The 19,180-nt window shown below is 49.3% G+C and overlaps 1 protein-coding gene across 1 annotated transcript in view; it reads right to left on the reverse strand.

Moving 5' to 3' along the window:
* The window catches only part of COL4A2 (collagen type IV alpha 2 chain), a 172,023-nt gene that overhangs the window by 36,832 nt on the left and 116,011 nt on the right, over positions 1-19,180 (reverse strand). Inside the window, 10 exon segments of the mRNA XM_023519194.1 lie at positions 412-518; positions 603-675; positions 3,640-3,800; positions 4,511-4,603; positions 10,284-10,433; positions 10,910-11,020; positions 11,723-11,789; positions 12,613-12,666; positions 17,657-17,701; positions 18,705-18,755. Of these exon segments, the coding sequence (XP_023374962.1) occupies positions 412-518; positions 603-675; positions 3,640-3,800; positions 4,511-4,603; positions 10,284-10,433; positions 10,910-11,020; positions 11,723-11,789; positions 12,613-12,666; positions 17,657-17,701; positions 18,705-18,755 (912 nt within the window).

Genomic DNA, 19,180 nt, shown 5'->3' on the forward strand with positions numbered 1-19,180 from the left:
CCCTGCTGGCCCTCGGTGCCTGTGGCTTCTGGCCCCAGCCTTTTGGGGTCTCTGTAAGTCACGGGACAGGCTCTTGCCCAGTGCTGGTGTTTGTTGCAAAACCAAAATGGTCTGTTCCATTGTTTATCCTAGATAGAGTCTCAGAACTCATTCTAGAAGAGTCTATTTGGGGGAGGCCCATTAGTGTTGCACCATGAGGAATATTTATTTCCTCTTTTAATTTTAAATATTCACTCTGGCCTAGCTTCCAGTTTAACTCACTGTTTCCTTAAAAATCTGATTTCTGCTCATGACAAATAGAACGGACCTATCCTCTGCCAACACCTGTGGTTTCTCTAGTTTTTAAAAAACATGAATGATGGAGAGGAGAAGAGAGGCTAAGCCTGCCCTTTGGGGCTCACGGTTACTCACGGGAGGGCCCGGGAGGCCAGGAAATCCATCCAGCCCGTCGCGTCCTGTAGGGCCATCGTCACCTTTCATCCCCGGCACACCCGGGATGCCTGGCTGTCCCCGCTCACCTGGGAAAGGATTCACATGTGAATTTATTCATACAGTGGAAGAGAGGCCCAGTGGGACAAGAATTCTGCAGCCACAGAACTGACCTTTGGTTGTGATTGTTCTGGAATCTCCCTTGGCTCCTTTGGGCCCAGGAACACCGATATTGCCAGGGGTTCCCTGTGGAAACAAACACAAAAATGTTTCTTCCTGTTTCCGACCATTAGGAATCTGAAGAGAAGGGACCTTTCAGCTGACACAGCTTCCCAGAACCCCACGGCATCTCCACAAAGTCCCGGAGTTCACACGCTCAGTGACTTTTGAGAAGCACTGACCCCAAACTTAAGGTGGCTTATTATAAACCACTGAGGAGGGTCTAAGTGGGCAATAGGTCTCTAAGTACAAAGTACAAAAATTTGTGATAATTTGATACTGAAAACAATAAACAGTGTTTAACAGATAATTTGTTTTCTAAACTGTGTTTAAGGCTGGGGGGAAGGCCGTGGTTTAGAGACCTTAGTCCAGGAACAGTCAAATTTTAGGCTGTGAAATCGGTGTAGCTCCTTCACAGCAGCAGGGAGTGGATTGACGACTCAAGGTTGTATTTTAACATGGGCTTGTGCTAGGTTTGGCATATCCTGGTTAATGCCATTTCCAAGAATACAGGAGCTTTTAGTGTGGATTTAATTAAATGGAATGTTACAGTGATTAAGAGTCCTTTTCTCCTAGAAAATTCCACAGATACTTGATTTATTGATTTAGTTCTTTGCAGGAAAAGGTGACATTCTTTTTGTATACAAGAGAATCTCTCACACCCAGGCAGTGCTCAATAAATGTGTCAGGCACAGGAGTACACAGACGGACGTATTGACCCACGCCATGCTTTAAGCACTTTGCCAGACTCTAGCTGTGCAGATACTTAAAAAACTAAGAGAACCCCCCCCCCCAAATCATCTCAGGTGCTTTTATCATATTGGGGTTGCCAGACACATAAATATATAACTAAACTCAGGACACCAGACAACCAGCTATTGGAACATAAAACACAATTGTGGAAGCAAACTATGTATATACTTGGAAGATGTTGGACATTTTGGGCACTCAGAATGGGATCCATTTGGCTTCTAGAAAACATCCAATCTTTTTTTTTTTGAGACAAGAGTCTCACTATGTTGCCCTTGGTAAAGTGCTGTGGCATCAGAGCTCACAGCAACCTCAAAGTCTTGGGCTTAAGTGATCCTCTTGCCTCAGTCTCCCAGTAGCTGGGGCTGCAGGTGCTTGCCACCACACCTGGCTATTTTTTGGTTATTATTGCCATTGTTGGTTAGCAGGCCCTAGCCAGGTTCGAACCCACCAGCCCCAGTGCATGTGGCGGCACCCTAACAACTGAGCTATGGGCACTGAGACCCCAACTTTAAAAAAAAAATTTTTTTCTCCCAAACATTTTTAAACAACAGAAGAGCCTACCATCTTTGCCCTTAGTAGGTCTGCAGTTCCCAGTACTGGCACCTTTTCTGAACACTTGAGCAACTGTTACTGTTTAACCATGATTTAGAGATGGTATCATTCTTAAACTAGGAAACACAGTTTCCCTAACCCTAACTCAAACCCATAACCCTAACATTAATAATATAAAACTATTAATACTTTTTGTTAGATTTTCCCATTTGTTTTCTGATAAATATTAGGGCATGGAGTAGCAGGGTGCTTCCAGGCTGGCTATCACCAGCAAAGCTCCCGTGCCGGGAAGCAACCTGTCTCCACCTTCAAATTCTCCTCCTCTGAGATGTAAGATCATGAGTCAGGTCGCTCAGATGTCCTTGGCCAAGTGTCCTGAGCAAGCCTTCTCTCTATTGCTAAACATGTAAAATAATGCAGTTTTTGCTTTGTAAATCTGCAAAGGTTCTTTGCCTACACCTGAAGTTTGCTTTGAAATGTCTGGTTAGCTAAAACCTGCCACAGAAGGAAAATTTACTCAAGGTGGTCTCTTCATAGGGCCTGAAAAAGGTCACTTAGCTGGTGTGCAGAGGGAACCCATGGCAGGGAATTTCATAGACTCTGACAAAGTAAATTTGCAATTTATTTGGAACTTGTGGCCTCATTTTTTATTGGGTTAAAGACGACTTCATAGAACGCTAACTCAGTCCTTCCTGCATTTGAAGAGGTGAATGTTCAATGAGCTCTCACAATGGGCCTTACGTGCAAAATGCCAGGGGCTTTTTGAGATATGTGAGGTCTAAAGTGCTCTGCACCTCCTTGCTGGGTGTCACTGTGGTCACCCTGTGGTGCTCCCTGGCCCTCTGGTGATGGCCGTGACACTCTGTAGTGAGGTATGGAGCACTTTTTCTGGGATGAGTTCTGAACTTAATGGTCAGACCTTGTATTTTGTGCACCATGAAATCCACTGTTTTAAAGCAGAAATATAGTGAATTTTAGTGTTCTCACAAGGTTGTGCTACCATCTCTATTATTTCATTCTACAGCACTGTCATCGTGTCAGAAAGACGGCCCCTAAAGGTCGCTGCCCCTCCACCCTCCCTCAACCTGTGAGTGCTACCAATCCACATCCTATCCCCAGATTTGCCTCATCTGGACACCTCCTAGGAAAAGAACCGTGCGGTGTTTCCCTGTTTGCGGCTCATCGTACCTGGCATGGCATTTCCAAGGTCCTCCCACACTGAGGCACTAGTGGGACCCCGCACACTGTGGCACTAGTGGGACGGCCCCTGGACTGAGGGACGCTCCACAGGGCAGGAGCTCCAAGCTTCTTTTATCCATTCATCAAGTGAAGGGCACTGGGGCTGTTTCTACCTTCTGGCCATTATGGAAAATGCCACTCTGCCCAGTGGTGTGCACATATTGTGCAGACGGGTGTTTCAATTTACCTGGGGATACTGAGGAGTGTCACCTTCAGGTCATAAGGTGACTTCAGGTCAACCCTGAGGAGAGCCCCCCACCCGCTTCGGCACGCCTCAGGCCCACCTGTGCAGCATCTTAAGGTGTGCTTTGGAGCACGTGGGGTTTCTGAACGGCACTGTCATCCTTTGGGTACACACAAGTTGTGAGTCTGAAGCTGCATCAATTTAACAATTAAAACCTGAACCTGGGGGCGTCCTGCAGCTTTGTGGTAAGATGGCTGTCTTACCTTGAACCCTGGGAACCCGGGGTTGCCGTGCGGTCCAGGGTCGCCTGGCTCTCCTTTCCTTCCAGGCTCCCCATTGACACCGGGGAAGCCCTTGGGTCCGGGCAGTCCAGGAAGGCCCGGGACAAATGCATCACCTTCACATCTGCAGTCCCCAGAGTCACCTACAGGGTGGGGTGGGGAGGGGCAGGTTGCTCATGGAGTTTGCTAGAAGGTCTGTGAGCGCGGGAGGTGGGGGACGTGTGAGGTGGGGTGAGTAGGGCTGGACATAGTTCAGGTGACACAGGCTGAACATAGCCTTGGGCTCTTTACACATTCTCTGTCATGATGACAGTTGCTGCACCCACTGTCATCAGGTGTCAGAGGGTGACAGTGAGGCTCCTAGTAAGCTACTTAAGTGTCGGGCTGTGGGCTCCTTGGGTTCAGAATCCCTGTCTGATGTTTACTGAAGATACTTAAAAACTTGGACCATTTACAGGACTAGGCAGAGCTGGCCGCTCCAGGGTGCTGAGGAATCTCCAGTGGCCCATGCTGGATTGCCACCATGCGGCCAGTGGGCTGAGGGGAAGACAGTTCAGAGAGCTGTCAGAAGGGTGGCCTTGTCCTGGCCATGGACACCAAGGTTGTGGGTGACAGGGAAAATGTACCCGACTTCACTTCCTGGGTCTCAACATGGCTGGACCTGGGAAGCCAGGCAGCGGGGCCTCGGCTCCCTCAGGCATGGGCCCAGAGGACGTGCCGGGGCCCACAGAAGAGGCCAGGCAGCCCCGGGCCTCTGACTCCTGCGGCTTGTTCAGGCGTGCCTGGCTCAGGGTGATGTGCTCAGAAGGCCAGGCTGTTCCCCAGCCGCCCACCTGCTCAGGGTGTTGCTTACCTTTCCAGCCCTTCTGTCCTCGGGTCCCAGGAAAGCCAGAGGGCCCAGGGAAGCCTGCTCTTCCTTCTGCTCCTTTGAGGCCAAACAGGAACCCTAAGGAGAGGACCCGGCCAGGATGTCAGTGTGCCCAAGGCAGCTGAGTGTCCACCAAGTCTCCCATGTGACCTATAAACTCTGATTCCCTCCCAAGACGCCCTCTTAGAAACATGGGCTGCTGCATTGTGGCTGTGTTCTTCAGGGTCCGAGGGAAGGTACGAGTCTGCATATTTAGCTTTCCTGTTAAAGTGTAGAGATAAAAATCATTCCTTATGGGAAACACTGAGTCCAGAGAGTCAATTCGATTTATTTGACTGAGTAACTCTGAACCCAAGACTATCTTGTACTTTGGGTTCTGGAAAGACTGAAAACATGAACTCCTTTTCTCATTTTGTCCTTTTTTCTGGAAAGGGAATGGGTGCACAGGTGAGCATGCACACATTCCTTCCCCTGTCTCACTCACACACACCTGTGCAGGCACACGCAACACTCACACACACACACATCAACTATCACAGCACTCATACACGCATACACACCATTACACACTCACACACACATACACCCACTATCACACACTCACAGCACTCACACACCCACTATCACACACTCACAGCACTCACACACCCACTATCACACACTCACAGCACTCACACATACCTGTGCAGGCACACGCAGCACTCACACACACATACATCCACTATCACACACTCACACACACATACATCCACTATCACACACTCACAACAGTCACACACATACATCCACTATCACACGCAGCACTCACACACACACCCCCACTATCACACACACACATATACCCACTATCACACGCAGCACTCACACACACACCCCCACTATCACACACACACATATACCCACTATCACACACAGCACTCACACACACCCACTATCTCACACTCACAGCACTCACACACACATACACCCACTATCACACACACACCCACTATCACACACAGCACTCACACACACCCACTATCACACACTCGTAGCACTCACACACACTCATACACCCACTATCACACACACACACACCCACTATCACATGCAGCACTCACACACACACACACACCATCTCACACTCACAGCACTCACACACACATACACCCACTATCACACGCAACACTCACACACACACCCCCCACTATCACACACAGCACTCACACACACATACACCCACATACACACCCACTACCACACACTCAAACATACACAATCACACACACCCACTATCACTCACAGCACTCACATATACACACCATCACACACAGCGCCCTCACACACCCCCACTATCACACACAGCACTCACACACACATACACCCACTATCACACACTCACACACCCACTACCACACCCACCCACCCACCCACTATCACACACTCACAGCGCTCTCACACACACACCCACTACCACACACACACACACTCACCCACCCACTATCACACACTCACAGCGCTCTCACACACACACCCACTATCACACACTCACACACCCACTACCACACACACACACTCACCCACCATCACACACTCACAGCGCTCTCACACACACACCCACTATCACACTCACAGCATTCACACACACCCACTGTTGCACACTCGCACACATACACTCTCCTACACACACACACATCACACTCACACATCACATATAGATTCTGTGTAACTAAGGAGGATCTCTAGACCCATCTGGATTCACCATGGCCAGCCTCACCACACAGGGGGACCTCCCCATCCCCTCCGAGCCCCTCCCGACCATCAGGGTTCCCACGGTCCCGCCCCCTCCAGCGAGTGCCGGGCGGGGAGGCTCAGCCCAGCGGCGCTCGCAGCGCTCTGGGACAGCGCCACCTGGTGGCAGAGAGAGCCCCACACTTCCGGGACTCAGCGCGGGCGAATCAAGTTAAAATGCATGGTGCCGTAAACAACACCTGGTACCTGGGAGGAAGAGAGGGGGAGGCCACCAAGACAGTGAGGAGGATGAGAAAACTCCAGATTGCTAAAACTGTTTGGAAAAAATATCAGCAGAACTTGCATGTTAGTGGGCAAGCTCTGAGTAACATAAATATCTATGGAAAGGTGGCGATGAGTGTTTAACGCCTTTAATGTAACTCACTCGTTCCTCCATCACTCATTTATCCAGTACCAGGCGCCACGTGTATACACTAGGGCAGGGCTAGCTGCTGCATGTCTACCCTCTGGAGCAGCCACACACCCTCAGGAAGCTTACAGCTCAGACCGGGAGACGTGTGTCCAACATGCATTACCACCCCAACTAACACGGATTTACACACCGTGGCCTTGGCTGAGAGAACAGGGAGCTGGAGCAGAAAAGGACAGGGAGAAACCCATTAAAATGGGGAGTCCCCTCTGAGGAAGGGACTCTTAAATTAAAACCCAAAGCAGGGAGTGGGGGAGAATGTTCTGAGAGCATCTGAAGGCCTGTCAGTGAGAGAGGGCAGTGAGTGGGGGACAGATTTGCTTAAAGGGAGGGGACAAGTCCAGCCAGGCCAATGGTTTGAGGATCTGGGCTTGGCTTTTCACTCAAGGGCAAGGAGGGAGACCCTCAATGGACCTTGTGTATGACTGGCTGGAGGGAGGGGACAGGGGTCGTCTATTCTAGCAGACCAGTGTGAAGTGGTGGCAGCTTGGATTAGGATGAAGGGAATGACACAGACGGCAATAGGCAGTTTCAGGATTCCAGGGGAAGAATCACAAGACACGGTGGGGGCTTCCGGGTGGGGGTGATCAGGGCATCCAGAGCAGCCCCCAGGGTTCTGCCATAGCTCTAGGGTCTGTGGGGGGTGGGTGGGGAGGTCCAGAGTTCAATTTTGGACACAGGTTCAGGTTTTTGTGAGATACATGTGCAAGGTTGACCTGTGTCCAGTTAGCATTTCAGTGTCTGTAGCTCAGAATACAGAACTGAGCTAGAGATGAAAGTAGGGGGTGACTGGTGTATACACTGTGTTTCCATGAAGGTGAGTTTGCCTGGGGAGACAGAGAGAGGGGGTGTGGGCTGAAGGACACTACTGTCCACTGGACAGGTGGAGCAGGGAGAAGGAAGATACTGCAGAGAGCCTCAAGAAGAGTGGTCAGGTGGGCCAGGTGGGCAGTGGGGTCAGCAGTTGGGCAAGACAAGTGAACAGTGTCCCTGCCTCTGCACTGCTGGACCCCTCTCCCCACATGGCTCTGTGGCAATAACAGGAGGCCAAGTCAACAGCCATTTTGGTCCAGTCATGCTGGACTCAACTTTATGTCCCCAAGTGCTCCCAACAGCTTCCAAGAAGAACAATATCACTGGCAGTTATTCAACTCCTCACACTTCAGGGTGGCACATTTAATTTTGGAGACACAACCTCCAGGACAGAGATTGTGGGTGTTTCTCAGGGTAGGTATCGGATACTTCACAAATTTAGCCAAAAAAGCACAGTGTGGCTGCCATACCAAAATCCTTTTCTCTAATATGTTAATAATTTAAAACAAGTCCTATACTATAGAGGTGCCTCTTAGATGTTTTGACCTCATTTCCACGCAGAGGCTGATGCCATAACAAGCCAGGAATATTTCAACTTATTCTAGTGCAGAATGAAACTCTTCCGAAGTTGATTCAGTTAACTGAACTGGAAATAGGAATAAACAAAATTTTTACCCAGAAAGAAAAGAATCCTCATGATTTGATTTTATGGGAACTACAAAAGACCGAAGATTCTGGTTTTTGTCTGTAGCAACCCATAAAATAGGATGAAATGCAGCTAACAAGAGAAGAAGCCAACAGTTTCATTCCAAGGGAAAAGTCAAAGAGCTCCGTGGGAATCAAGGTCACTGATATTAAATTACAGCTGAACACACACATTAAAAAAAGGCCATTGTGGCTGGCTACTTTTTGTACAAAAGGTTGCTTAGAAAGGTTATTTGGAAACAATGTGTTTCACATGGGTAAGTTACACTTAAAAGAAAACTTAAGTGGCAGACTTTTAAAATTTTTGGTTGATAAAATGTATCTGATCCCATCTTATCTATTTTATAAATTCCCTCATCAGTCTACAATACAGTGAATCAGAAATCAGTTGTTTGAAGTTGACTTACCATTAGTAAATCACAGGCTTACTAAGCAAGATTTATACAACAAGATGGTATGTGTTTGTGTCTTTATCAAAATGGAATTTAGTTATAGAATGGAAAAGTTATTCTTTAAAGTGTCATATTTTTATGCCTTTCTTCTTTTTTTTTTTTTTTGCAATTTTTGGCCGGGGCTGGGTTTGAACCCACCACCTCTGGCATATGGGGCCGGTGCCCTACTCCGTGAGCCACAGGTGCCGCCCTATGCCTTTATTTTTTTTTAACACACTATGTTCTGTTCCAAAAGACGAAAAATTAAAAGACAACACTTAGAAAATATAATGCTCACAGAAACTTAGTTATTATCACAGCTGTCACAGTGACAAGTGTTACTTCCAAGATAATAATAAAAAAGTGAGGGCAACACTACTCATAGTATTTGGCAGATTCACTGTCTAGGGAAATATCTATACCTAAACATTTTCTAAAGAATGTGGGAATCTGTGTTTTTTTTTCTAGTTGGAAAAGTGGGAAAGCAGAACCACATTAAGTTAAAACTTTACTATAGAATATAAAGTAGAAACAAAAGTGACTACTGATTCTTTTAATGGAAGAGACACGCACAGATCTGCTTCTAATATCTCTACCTAGTTCCTAGTTCCTTCTAGAGATGGCAAACAAAAGTAGCTTCCAAAAGCAATTAAAACACACATCTTTGAATGTGACCTTCAACTGGAATTGACACTGCCAATTAGCAAACTGAAGTTCTTCCCTGAGTCCAGGAAGCTGCCTGAGATGACTGGGAGGTGATGTCAAGGAATTTACAATAATCTATTTTGGAAAGAAGAAAAAAGCTGTGAAGTTTCGGTCAATGTCACACAGAAAGAGAGTATGACCTTGTATTTCTTCCAGTGTCTCCTTAATTTCACTCTCTTGAGGGCATGAAACGCTACCATAAGGAATTTTACAATGCCAAAAGCACAATTCTTTAACTGCTGAAACTGAAAAGAATGGCTGTTTTTGGAGGCAACTCAAGGGTGCACCACTCATTTTCCAGCCTCCTTAGATGGAGTGTTTTTAAGTAAAAGAAACCCCGTTATCCGTAGGACCCAGCTGTGTCCACTCAGGGATGCGCTGGGGGAACCCTCACATTTGTCTCATTGACGGACGTCTTCGGTCATCTGTTTTGCCTCGGGCTGATGGCTGCCACTTACTTCTGCAGACAGAGTAGCCATTGCTTCTTGTCATCAACTACTATCACCTTTTCAGGGTGGCTTTGGCTCTGCCTGGGCTGGGAATTGTGATTAAAATGGTCAGGTGTGATTAAAATGGTTGGTGAAACAGAGGACAGAGGCTGCAAGCCAAGTATGAGGCCCCACCCTGAAAGGAGGTGCTTTGGCTTTGTTGCCCAGACCCGGGGGAGGCTCTTCCAGCTGCGTCTGCATCCAGGTCACATCTCAGATGTTCTGCTGAATGACTGACCCATGGGGCTGTGGCTGTGGGCCCCAGAAAACACCCACGACATCCTAGTCTACCCAAATCTACTACACCACAATCCACTGGCCTACTGGATCAGTTCAAAGAATTATTTAGCAGAAAAAAAGTCCACAGTGGTCACGCATCCCTAAAGCGTCCCCTCCCTTCAGCTCCCTCCACTCACCATCGGGTCCAGGTTCTCCAGCAGGCCCAGGAAGTCCTGGGAGCCCTGGCTTTCCATCTGCTCCGGGTGGGCCTGGGTAGCGTGCGGGGATGCCTGGGTCTCCTACAAAGCCTTTGGGTCCCATCTCGCCGGGCAGGCCCCTCTTCACATCTGAAATCCCATAGCATCCATCAGCACAGTCTCCTGTCGCCGCCTGGCTGCATGTGTGCCCACATCCACGGGGGACTCCTGGCCGGACTACTGGGCTTCACAGTCCCACCAATAGCTCAAGGGTCAAGGGTCAAGGGATACATGCTGCCAGTACATTTCACTGTCACTTTTCAACTTTAGAAAGATACTTCTCCTTGCCCCTTAGATAACAGCCTGACAGCTGTGATTAAGCCTTGGCAACGACATCAGATAATCCCCTACAATCCTTGCAGCCCACCGATGGTATGGTGCATGCCCCTCCTCCATGGCACAACCTGCCCTAGTCAGAGTCGTGACACGGGACACATGTGGCCGTGTGCAGTGGCTCGGTGCAGATGCCCAGACCAGCTGTGCCAGACTCCTGAGAGTGCAGCTTTACTCGGGACCTGAGTGTGGTGCTTTTGGCCTCAGATTTTGGTACCATGAAGCCATGTTACCTTCATCTCCGATGGAAATGCCAGGGCGGCCTGGAGGGCCTGGGTCTCCCTGCTCACCCCGGCTTCCAGGCTCCCCATGGGACCCCGGGAATCCTGGGTCACCTCTGGCACCTAGAACCAAGATAAGAAGAACAAGGATCATGCAGTGTTCACTTTCCAGTGAGCACGATTTACTGGACACCTGCACTCTGTGCTGGCACAGGGGCGCTCAGCAATCTTGCTACATTTGGAGGACAAAACCTGAAGGTAACTGGGACAACAGGCACTGGGTTTGTGCAGTGATGTTCTAGATAGAGAAAGCAGAACCTGTGAAGTTACACAGAAGTACACGAAGCCCCACTGGTGGGGGCCTCACGAAGGTGGCGAACGCTCCCTCGGACAGAGGCAAAATGATGTTCTCGCGACACCTGCTTGCCAGGTGAGCCCCAGGGACAAGAGAAGTGATGCTGAGACCGGGACTCTCTGAGGCAGTGTTCTAACCACCTTTTCCAGTTTTGTTTTGCTTTGATTAGAAAATCTATCTTGACAGTTTAGGACTCTCTGCCCTGGCATTGAGGTGCATAGCCGTCCGTCTGCTGCGCACTGGAGGAGAAGAGCTGTCCTGGCCTCACGTTAAAACACAGACGCTAATGAGAGCTAATGAGTACAGGAAATGGTCCACGCACACTCTCATGGTATCTGCCACCAAAGACAAGCAGAACAGTTCTCAAATAAGTAATGTGCATGTGGCCTGTGGGGCACAGAGTAGCCACCCCTCTAGCTAAACCATGCAGGGGAAACCACACACACACACACACACACACACACACACACCTTTTGCCAGGGAAGGATGTGGCGAGTAGGCAGGTGGTCCTGGGGGTCCTGGGTCACCTGCTTGTCCCTAGAGAAAGGAAAGAGAAGAAGAGGAGGGTGTGAGAATAGTCTTTTGGAGATCGCAACAAAGAATAAAGCCAAATGTGCCCTTGCTGCTTGGCGAATCGGCTGAGCCACAGGCCGTGCCTGGGTAACATCTCCACTGTGCTGTGGGGCTTCGCAGGCCAGCTCCCAGCCACACGCAGAGGACAAGACAGGCAGGGGCCAGCCTCCTTCCCGGACTCTTGGCAAAAGCAGAGAGTGCCTTCTGTAGTTCAGACTATACACTGTTGATAATGTCATCCGACACCCCCTACTCCCACCGAAGGTGAGCCGGGAGGGGTGTAGTGTGCCTTGGAAGGACCCCTCTGTACTGTAGGACCCAGAACCCTACATGTCGCCTGCACCTCTTAGAGCAGTGGTTTCAACCTTCCTAATGCCACAACCCTTTAATACAGTTCCTGTGGGTCGCGACTCACAGGTTGAGAACCGCTGTCTTAGAGCCTCCCAGGGCTCCTAAGTCCTCTTCAGATTTGCCCCACCCAGGGGGACAGGCTCCCCGCCTGGTGAGCTGCCCTCTCAGCTGGGCCAGCCTCACTCCACCTCCCTGCCCACCTGAGGATTATTTAGATGAGGCATCTCCTGCCATGGAACCAGGGCCCCTTGCCCTCTTACTCCCACATGCCCTGTTGGTCCTCTCTGCCTCCTCAGCCAGCCCATCTCTGTCCCCTCGTCCACCTGGCCTCAGGGCCATGTGTCCTGCCATCTCACGCTCTTTAGGGCCGGGGATGCCTCCTCTCTAGAGGGGAGAACAGGACCCCACGAAGGGCAGAAATGACACAGGGGCTCACCTTGGGTCCTCTGGGTCCATCAGGGCCTTGAAAACCATCCAGGCCTCTGCTTCCCTGTAAGAAAGAGGTGAGTTTTTCACTTTCTTTTGTAACAGATAACTTAAAAAAAAAAAAAAAAGGTACTGCAATACCATTAGCTAACAAAATCAGCTAGAATTTGCTAAATTTGTGAACCCACTACATATTTAATTTTCCCTGATTTTGTTCTCAAAAATGTTTTAATGCTGCTTTGCTTGAATTAGGAGGCAAAGTCCGAATGAAACATTTGGCTATCATGTCCCTTGATTCTCTTTTTGTTTCTAATAGTTCCTTCTTCCGTTCTGCTTTTTTTTTTTTAAGCAACACTTTACTTATGGCAGTTGTTGAAGAAAGTGGGCATATGTCCTGTGTCCTGGTAGTGCCACCACGGGCTCCTCTGCCCCAGACATTCTCCACACCAGAGCAGAGGCCTCGCTGGGCTCGAGCAGAGGATGGCGGCTCCTTCCTCAAAATGGCCGTGGAGGCTCGGGTGTGGGGCTACCCCACCTCAGAGACTTTTGTGACTGCTCAGTGGGGTTAAGTGTTGACGACCTGGAGGACCTGTCACCCTCAGTTTTGATTTCTAATTCCATTGAGCATTTATTGAAAGACAAAGGTCACCCTTATCACAGTCACATCTGGAGGTATCTGGATAGATGAGTAAAGCTTTCCAAAAATCTAGAACTGTGCTCTCCCTTGTCAAAGAATTTGTAAGACTCAGCTCCTCCAGCTCAGAATGCTCGATGGCAAAGGTGTAAGAAATGCCTGTTGTTTGATTATTCTGGAGGCTACTTTGGTATCCAGGAGCAGTTCTGCTTCAAGGCAGGTTGTTCAGACTCAAGTGAGTTGAGCGTCACTGTGTGCTTTTTTTGGTGGGCTGGTGGTTTAGTCCGGGACTTTCTGTCACACTAGGTGGAGCTGAAGGCTTGGGGGCAAAGGTGAAGTTCTCAGAAGTTACACGCCCTCGGAGAGTGTGTGGGACCAGAGGCTGCTGCTCGGCCTTCAGTCCGAGCTGTGTGCACAGCCAACTGCATGACACAGCTCACACACACCTTGGAACCTGTCACATCCAGGCTTCACCCACCAAGCATCACTCCGCTGTACTGTGACATCATCAACAAATAAAAGCAAATGTCCCCCAACACCAAGAGCCCCCACTTTTGCTGAATAAGCCAAGATAGCACTGCCACCTCTGAAATATGTCAGAATGGTTAGAAATTAGCTGGGCATTATGTAAAGCCAGCTGGGGAAAGGGGAAGGCCCAACAGCACCCAGGGTTCCTCTGAGACTTCCATGGTACCCAGGCAGTCTAGGACCTCAAGTCACAACGATATAAAGCTCTTCCTTTGTGTTTCTCAGTGGCTGATGCAGCAACTGGGGTGGCGAAGGTGCCATGTGAGGCAAGAGGAGCTATCTGGGGTGGCCACATGCCTGCACCTGGGGGGCTCCACTGGTTCCTGGTGACCTGGCTTTGAGGTCTCTGATCCTGCTAAGTGGAGCATCACAGAAGCCACCACTAGGAGAGACTGAAGTCAGGAAACTGACACCAAGATAATGGTCTAATTCAGAAGGAATAATTACAAGTTGCTTTGAAAATGTACGTTCCTTCTCCCCCTCTTCCTCCCCCTCCAGTGACTCATCACTAATTTGAATTCAGTGAGGCCCTATCTGTGACATATGGGGAGTTCTGATTATAGAATTTTAGAAGTACAGAGTTGATTGCATATTTTTCAAGGGTAGAAATACATTGGCTGGGCACTGTAGTTCATGCCTGTAATCCCAGCACTCTGGGAGGCCGAGGCAGGTGGATTGCCTGAGCTCAGGAATTCTAGAACAGCCTAAGCAAGAGCAAGACACCATCTCTACTAAAAATAGAAAAATTAGCCGGGTGTTGTGGTGGGTCCCTGTAGTAGGCAAGAGGATCACTTGAGCCCAACAGATTGAGGTTGCTGTGAGTTATGATGCGGCAGCACTCCACCCAGGGTGAAGGAGTAAGACTGTTTAAAAAAAAAGGTAGAAATTTTCAAATCAAGTTGAAAAAAATCATTGGGCAGATGTCCCAGGCAACAGACAAAAAGAATTTATGATTAGACTCTTTTAGGGAAAGGTGGATTTCCAAAGCCCTTGGGAGCAGTTCAGGGTGTGAAGCAGAGGAGATGCCTCCCTCACTGCCTGAGGCACATTTGTTTACTGCGCCCTTTTTTATTTCAATGGGCACGGGAGCATCAGCCAGGCTGACTCTGTGTGCGGCAGGAAAGCAAGTCCTTAAAGAACTTCTGCTAGCCTCCAAAGGAAATGGCATTTACCATACAAGAAAGGCAGTGAGATTTCAATACAATGAACACTTTTCAAAATAATTCTAGCTGTGGAAAGCTTTTACTCCGTTACTAAAAATATGTTTTTTCCCTAAAAAAGGCAGGGTGGAAACAACCTCTGATTTTCCAGAAAATTTAAGATAACCCAATTCATAAAATATACTTCTCCAGTCCCTTTTAGAAAAGGCTAAAACTCATAGAAGTTCCATTAACCTCCATGGAAATGAGGGCTGCCCACTCTGTGCTGGAAAAACCTTTCTAGGACAGATAATCTCTTTTGGTTCCTCCCATTTGGTGCACTGTTATGGTCACAGTTGTCTCTGGGACCTGCTTTTGGCTTTATTTTATATCATTAAGCTGAGGTCTGAGTACAACGAAAGTTGTGCAATGAAGAGGACCTGGCCAGGGCAGGACAGACACAGTTGCGGTACAGGACGAGCAGGACGCCTGAGTCATCTGTGTAGTCCTGTCTGTTTCCTATTTGTACAGGCAAGTAAACTGTCTCCCTTAAACCCACTTTAGTGGGCATGTCTGTGACTTCCAAGTTGTTGCAACTGCAGAAAGCAAGCGCAAGGAAGGGAGCCTGCAATCCTCAGCGCCCTCACCATCATCACAGCCCTCAGCACCCTGACCATCCTCACCATCCTCACCATCCCCACCACCCCCACCATCCTCACCGTCCTCACCATCCTCACCATCCCCACCATCCTCACCATCCCCACCGCCTTCACCTTCCTCACCATCCCCACCTTCCTCACCATCCCCACCATCCTCACCATCCCCACCATCCTCACCATCCCCACCACCCTCACCATCCCCACCATCCTCACCATCCCCACCATCCTCACCATCCCCACCTCCTTCACCATCCTCACCACCCTCACCATCCTCACCATCCTCACCACCTTCACCATCCTCACCATCACCATAGCCTTCACCATCCTCACCACCCTACCATCCTCACCATCCCCACCACCTTCACCATCCTCACCATCATCATAGCCTTCACCATCCTCACCACCCTACCACTCTTATCATCCCCACCACCTTCACCATCCTCACCATCCTCACTGCCTTCACCATCCTCACCATCATCATAGCCTTCACCATACTCACCACCCTTACCATCCTCACACCATGCAGTTAGCTGAGGTCACTATGATTTCACTCGATGGCAAGGAATTAACAGCAGCACTTTAATTATGGGGTGAGTGGACAGGAGTCATGATGCTCATGTCTGCTTTAGACTTTGGCCCTTTACAGCTGTACCTTTTTTTTTTTTTTGGCTGGGGCCGGGTTTAAACCCACCACCTCCAGTATATGGGGCCAGCACCCTACTCCTTTGAGCCACAGGCACCACCCATACAGCTGGCAGCTTTTTATAATCCTTTGAGAAGCAGGTCTGAGGGCTGTGGCTCTGAGTGCACTACCTCTGGGGACATTCTGATCAGTAACTAAAGTTATGATAGGTTGGGTGTAGTTAGGGCAGAGCCTGGCATCAGGCCCCAGCCTCAGCTCAGGGTAAAAGGGCAGGAATGGGAAGAATAAGACCAACTGAAGTTTCAGAAGTGACAAGACTGGTGTTGACCGCACATGGCCGGAACCAGAATGCTGGGCCAGGACGGCCCTGCCTGGAGCAGAGGACGTAGGAGTGCATAGTGGGAGGCAAGTCCCCCTGTCCCAGGACAAACATGCTGCAGCCCCCTTCCCTGCAGGTGTCACACCCTGCTATGGAGCCACGGGTGGGCCTCCATGGAATCAGGATTCGGAGGCTGAACTAATATTTTAAAGAACATCTATTTCTATGCACCTACTAGGTCCAGACAGTGGAAATATGAGCTGGTGGGCACCGAGGTGTGTGTGCCATAAAACCGACCACACGTCTGCTGGAAACGTGGAAACTACCCAGAGGGCGTAGGCGAGGATGCTGGGTCCATTTACTACAGTTCACTGCAGCTTGTTAAAGAATGGAGCTATGTGCTAATGCGGAACAATCTCCAGGACGAGGTGGAGAAATCCAGGGGCCTCACAGTTCATTTCCTTTGCTGTTAGATCCATGTGTGTGGGGATGCCTGGGCGTCTTTGTCACGCTGCCCTGTCCGCACTGGCTGCCCTGGGCTGTGCCATATATTCTAGGGAGACTTAGTGCCGACAACAAATGCTGAAAATACACCCATCTTGAGCACAGTCTGCTTCCCAGGTGCTCTCTCTTCTGACTCAGTGTTTAGACGGTTCTAAATCTGACCCGGATTCATCAGACATTTCTCACGTGACATTTTCTTCTAAACCATAGTCAAAAATCTGTCCAGGGAACACACAATAAAAATAACTAACTGGGTCATCATTAAATATAAGCAAGGTGTCATGGTAAGGGGTCAATTTATACAAATATTTTGACGGACCCTAGGCCACCAAGTTGGCAACCTTCCCAAGAGTGACAGCAACACAGGGCAGAGGTGTGAGGTCGGAAGGCACAGAAGCCCTGGCTAGTCGGAGAGGAATGATGGAGACTTTGAGGGGGAGAAGGTGGGATGGGTTTGCAAAACTGAGAGACAAGGTCAGTGCTCTCACTCGGTTGAGACTGAGCCGGGAGGAAGGGTGACACGTGTGGCACAGGTGCAGAGGACATTCTCAATGCTTTTCTGAGGACAAGTGTTCTTTCCTGGGACACCACAGCCCAGGAAACATTCCCTTTGATGCATCAAACTTACTTTCTGTCCTGGGGGTCCTTTTTCACCATCAAAGCCGGGGGCACCCTGGGTTGAAGAGAAAACAGAAGCAATAACAGCTTAGAACATGCAGTAAGAATTTCCAGAGGGTTTTATTACAGGACTTTTCACTGATAAAAGAAAAATTCTGTTGGACGACAGGACTTAGTCTCAGGTCCAGATGTGAGGACCCATAACAAGCCATGAAAGTGAATATCGAAGGCAACTCTTCCCCCTTGAAAGTTGAGAGTTAAGAATATATGACTGTGATAAAAGCATTGATCTTTTCAAGGCAGCAAAATGCCTAATAACAGCAAAGCTAAGTTTACTATGAAAGACATTAAAACCATAGGAAGGCTTATTTTTCAAAGAAGGCAAGCAAATCTTTCTACCAGCATTCCTACCACTTACACCTGGAGGAATGTATATGGAAAGGCACCTCTGTCAATGTTCTAATGAGCCTCTTTATTCTTATTTTTGGAGACTGTGACAAGTGTCTTTTTAGTGGCAGTGGTGACCAGACAGTCACCAAAGCACCATTTTCTCTTCCTCCGGGATGTGGACCACCTCTCCCAGCCACAGCTGGGTTTGGCTGTGGAGCTGAGGTCGAAGGCTCACTTCAGGCCAAGGCTGTGAGGGTGAGACCTCTCAGGTGGCTGAATCAGTTTGGGAGGAGACCCCCCCCACCCCGGCAGTTACGGACATCTTACCGAACTCTCTCATGGTGACCAGAAACCAGAGTGGGTTTGAGATTTCTATATTTTTGGTTTCTAGAGACAAATGTAGCCTGACACACAGTTGGAAAGGTTTTCTGCTGTGTTCCCTCCATCCCCAAAGGGAGGACACGATTTGGGACACTCAGTTACTGGGTGGGAAGGATAGGCAGTGGGCTTGGTAGATCAGCTGGGGGTCCGTGTGTGGGTGACGGTAATGGGACATCTCTGTACTTCCTACTCAGTTTTGTTGTCAGCCCAAAACTGTTCTAAAAACAAAAGTCTTTTTAGAAAACAAAACAGAACAAACAAGCACAGTAATAAGGTGGGTGCTTTACCCTTGCTCCTGAGAAGCCCGTGGTTCCTTCTTCTCCCTTCAAGGAAATGCCCTAGGAGAGAACAGAGAATGTGAAGGAGGTCCCCGTCACGGCCTGGGTCCCTCACGCTCTGCTCTGGCATGGGGGGGGGGCGCTAGAAAGATCCTAGAGAGTGTGGCCCGAATTGTCACTTAGTCATGAGACATCTGTCAGCACCATACCTATGTGACAACAAGGGAGGGAGGAGGGAATCTAGGGACAGGAGCAGCAAAGATGAAAGAGGCAGGCACAGTGGTGGCCTCGACCCAAGGGAGGCCACCCCAGGCACAGTGGTGGCCTTAACCTTGACCCAAGGGAGGCCACCCCAGGCACAGTGGTGGCCTCGACCCAAGGGAGGCCACCCCAGGCACAGTGGTGGCCTCGACCCAAGGAGGCCACCTCAGGCACAGTGGTGGCCTTGACCTTGACCCAAGGGAGGCCACCCCAGGCACAGTGGT

The sequence above is a fragment of the Otolemur garnettii genome, unplaced genomic scaffold, assembly GCF_000181295.1.
Source record: "Otolemur garnettii isolate 467f Iridium unplaced genomic scaffold, OtoGar3 scaffold00161, whole genome shotgun sequence".
In the NCBI taxonomy this organism is placed as follows: Eukaryota; Metazoa; Chordata; class Mammalia; order Primates; family Galagidae; genus Otolemur; species Otolemur garnettii.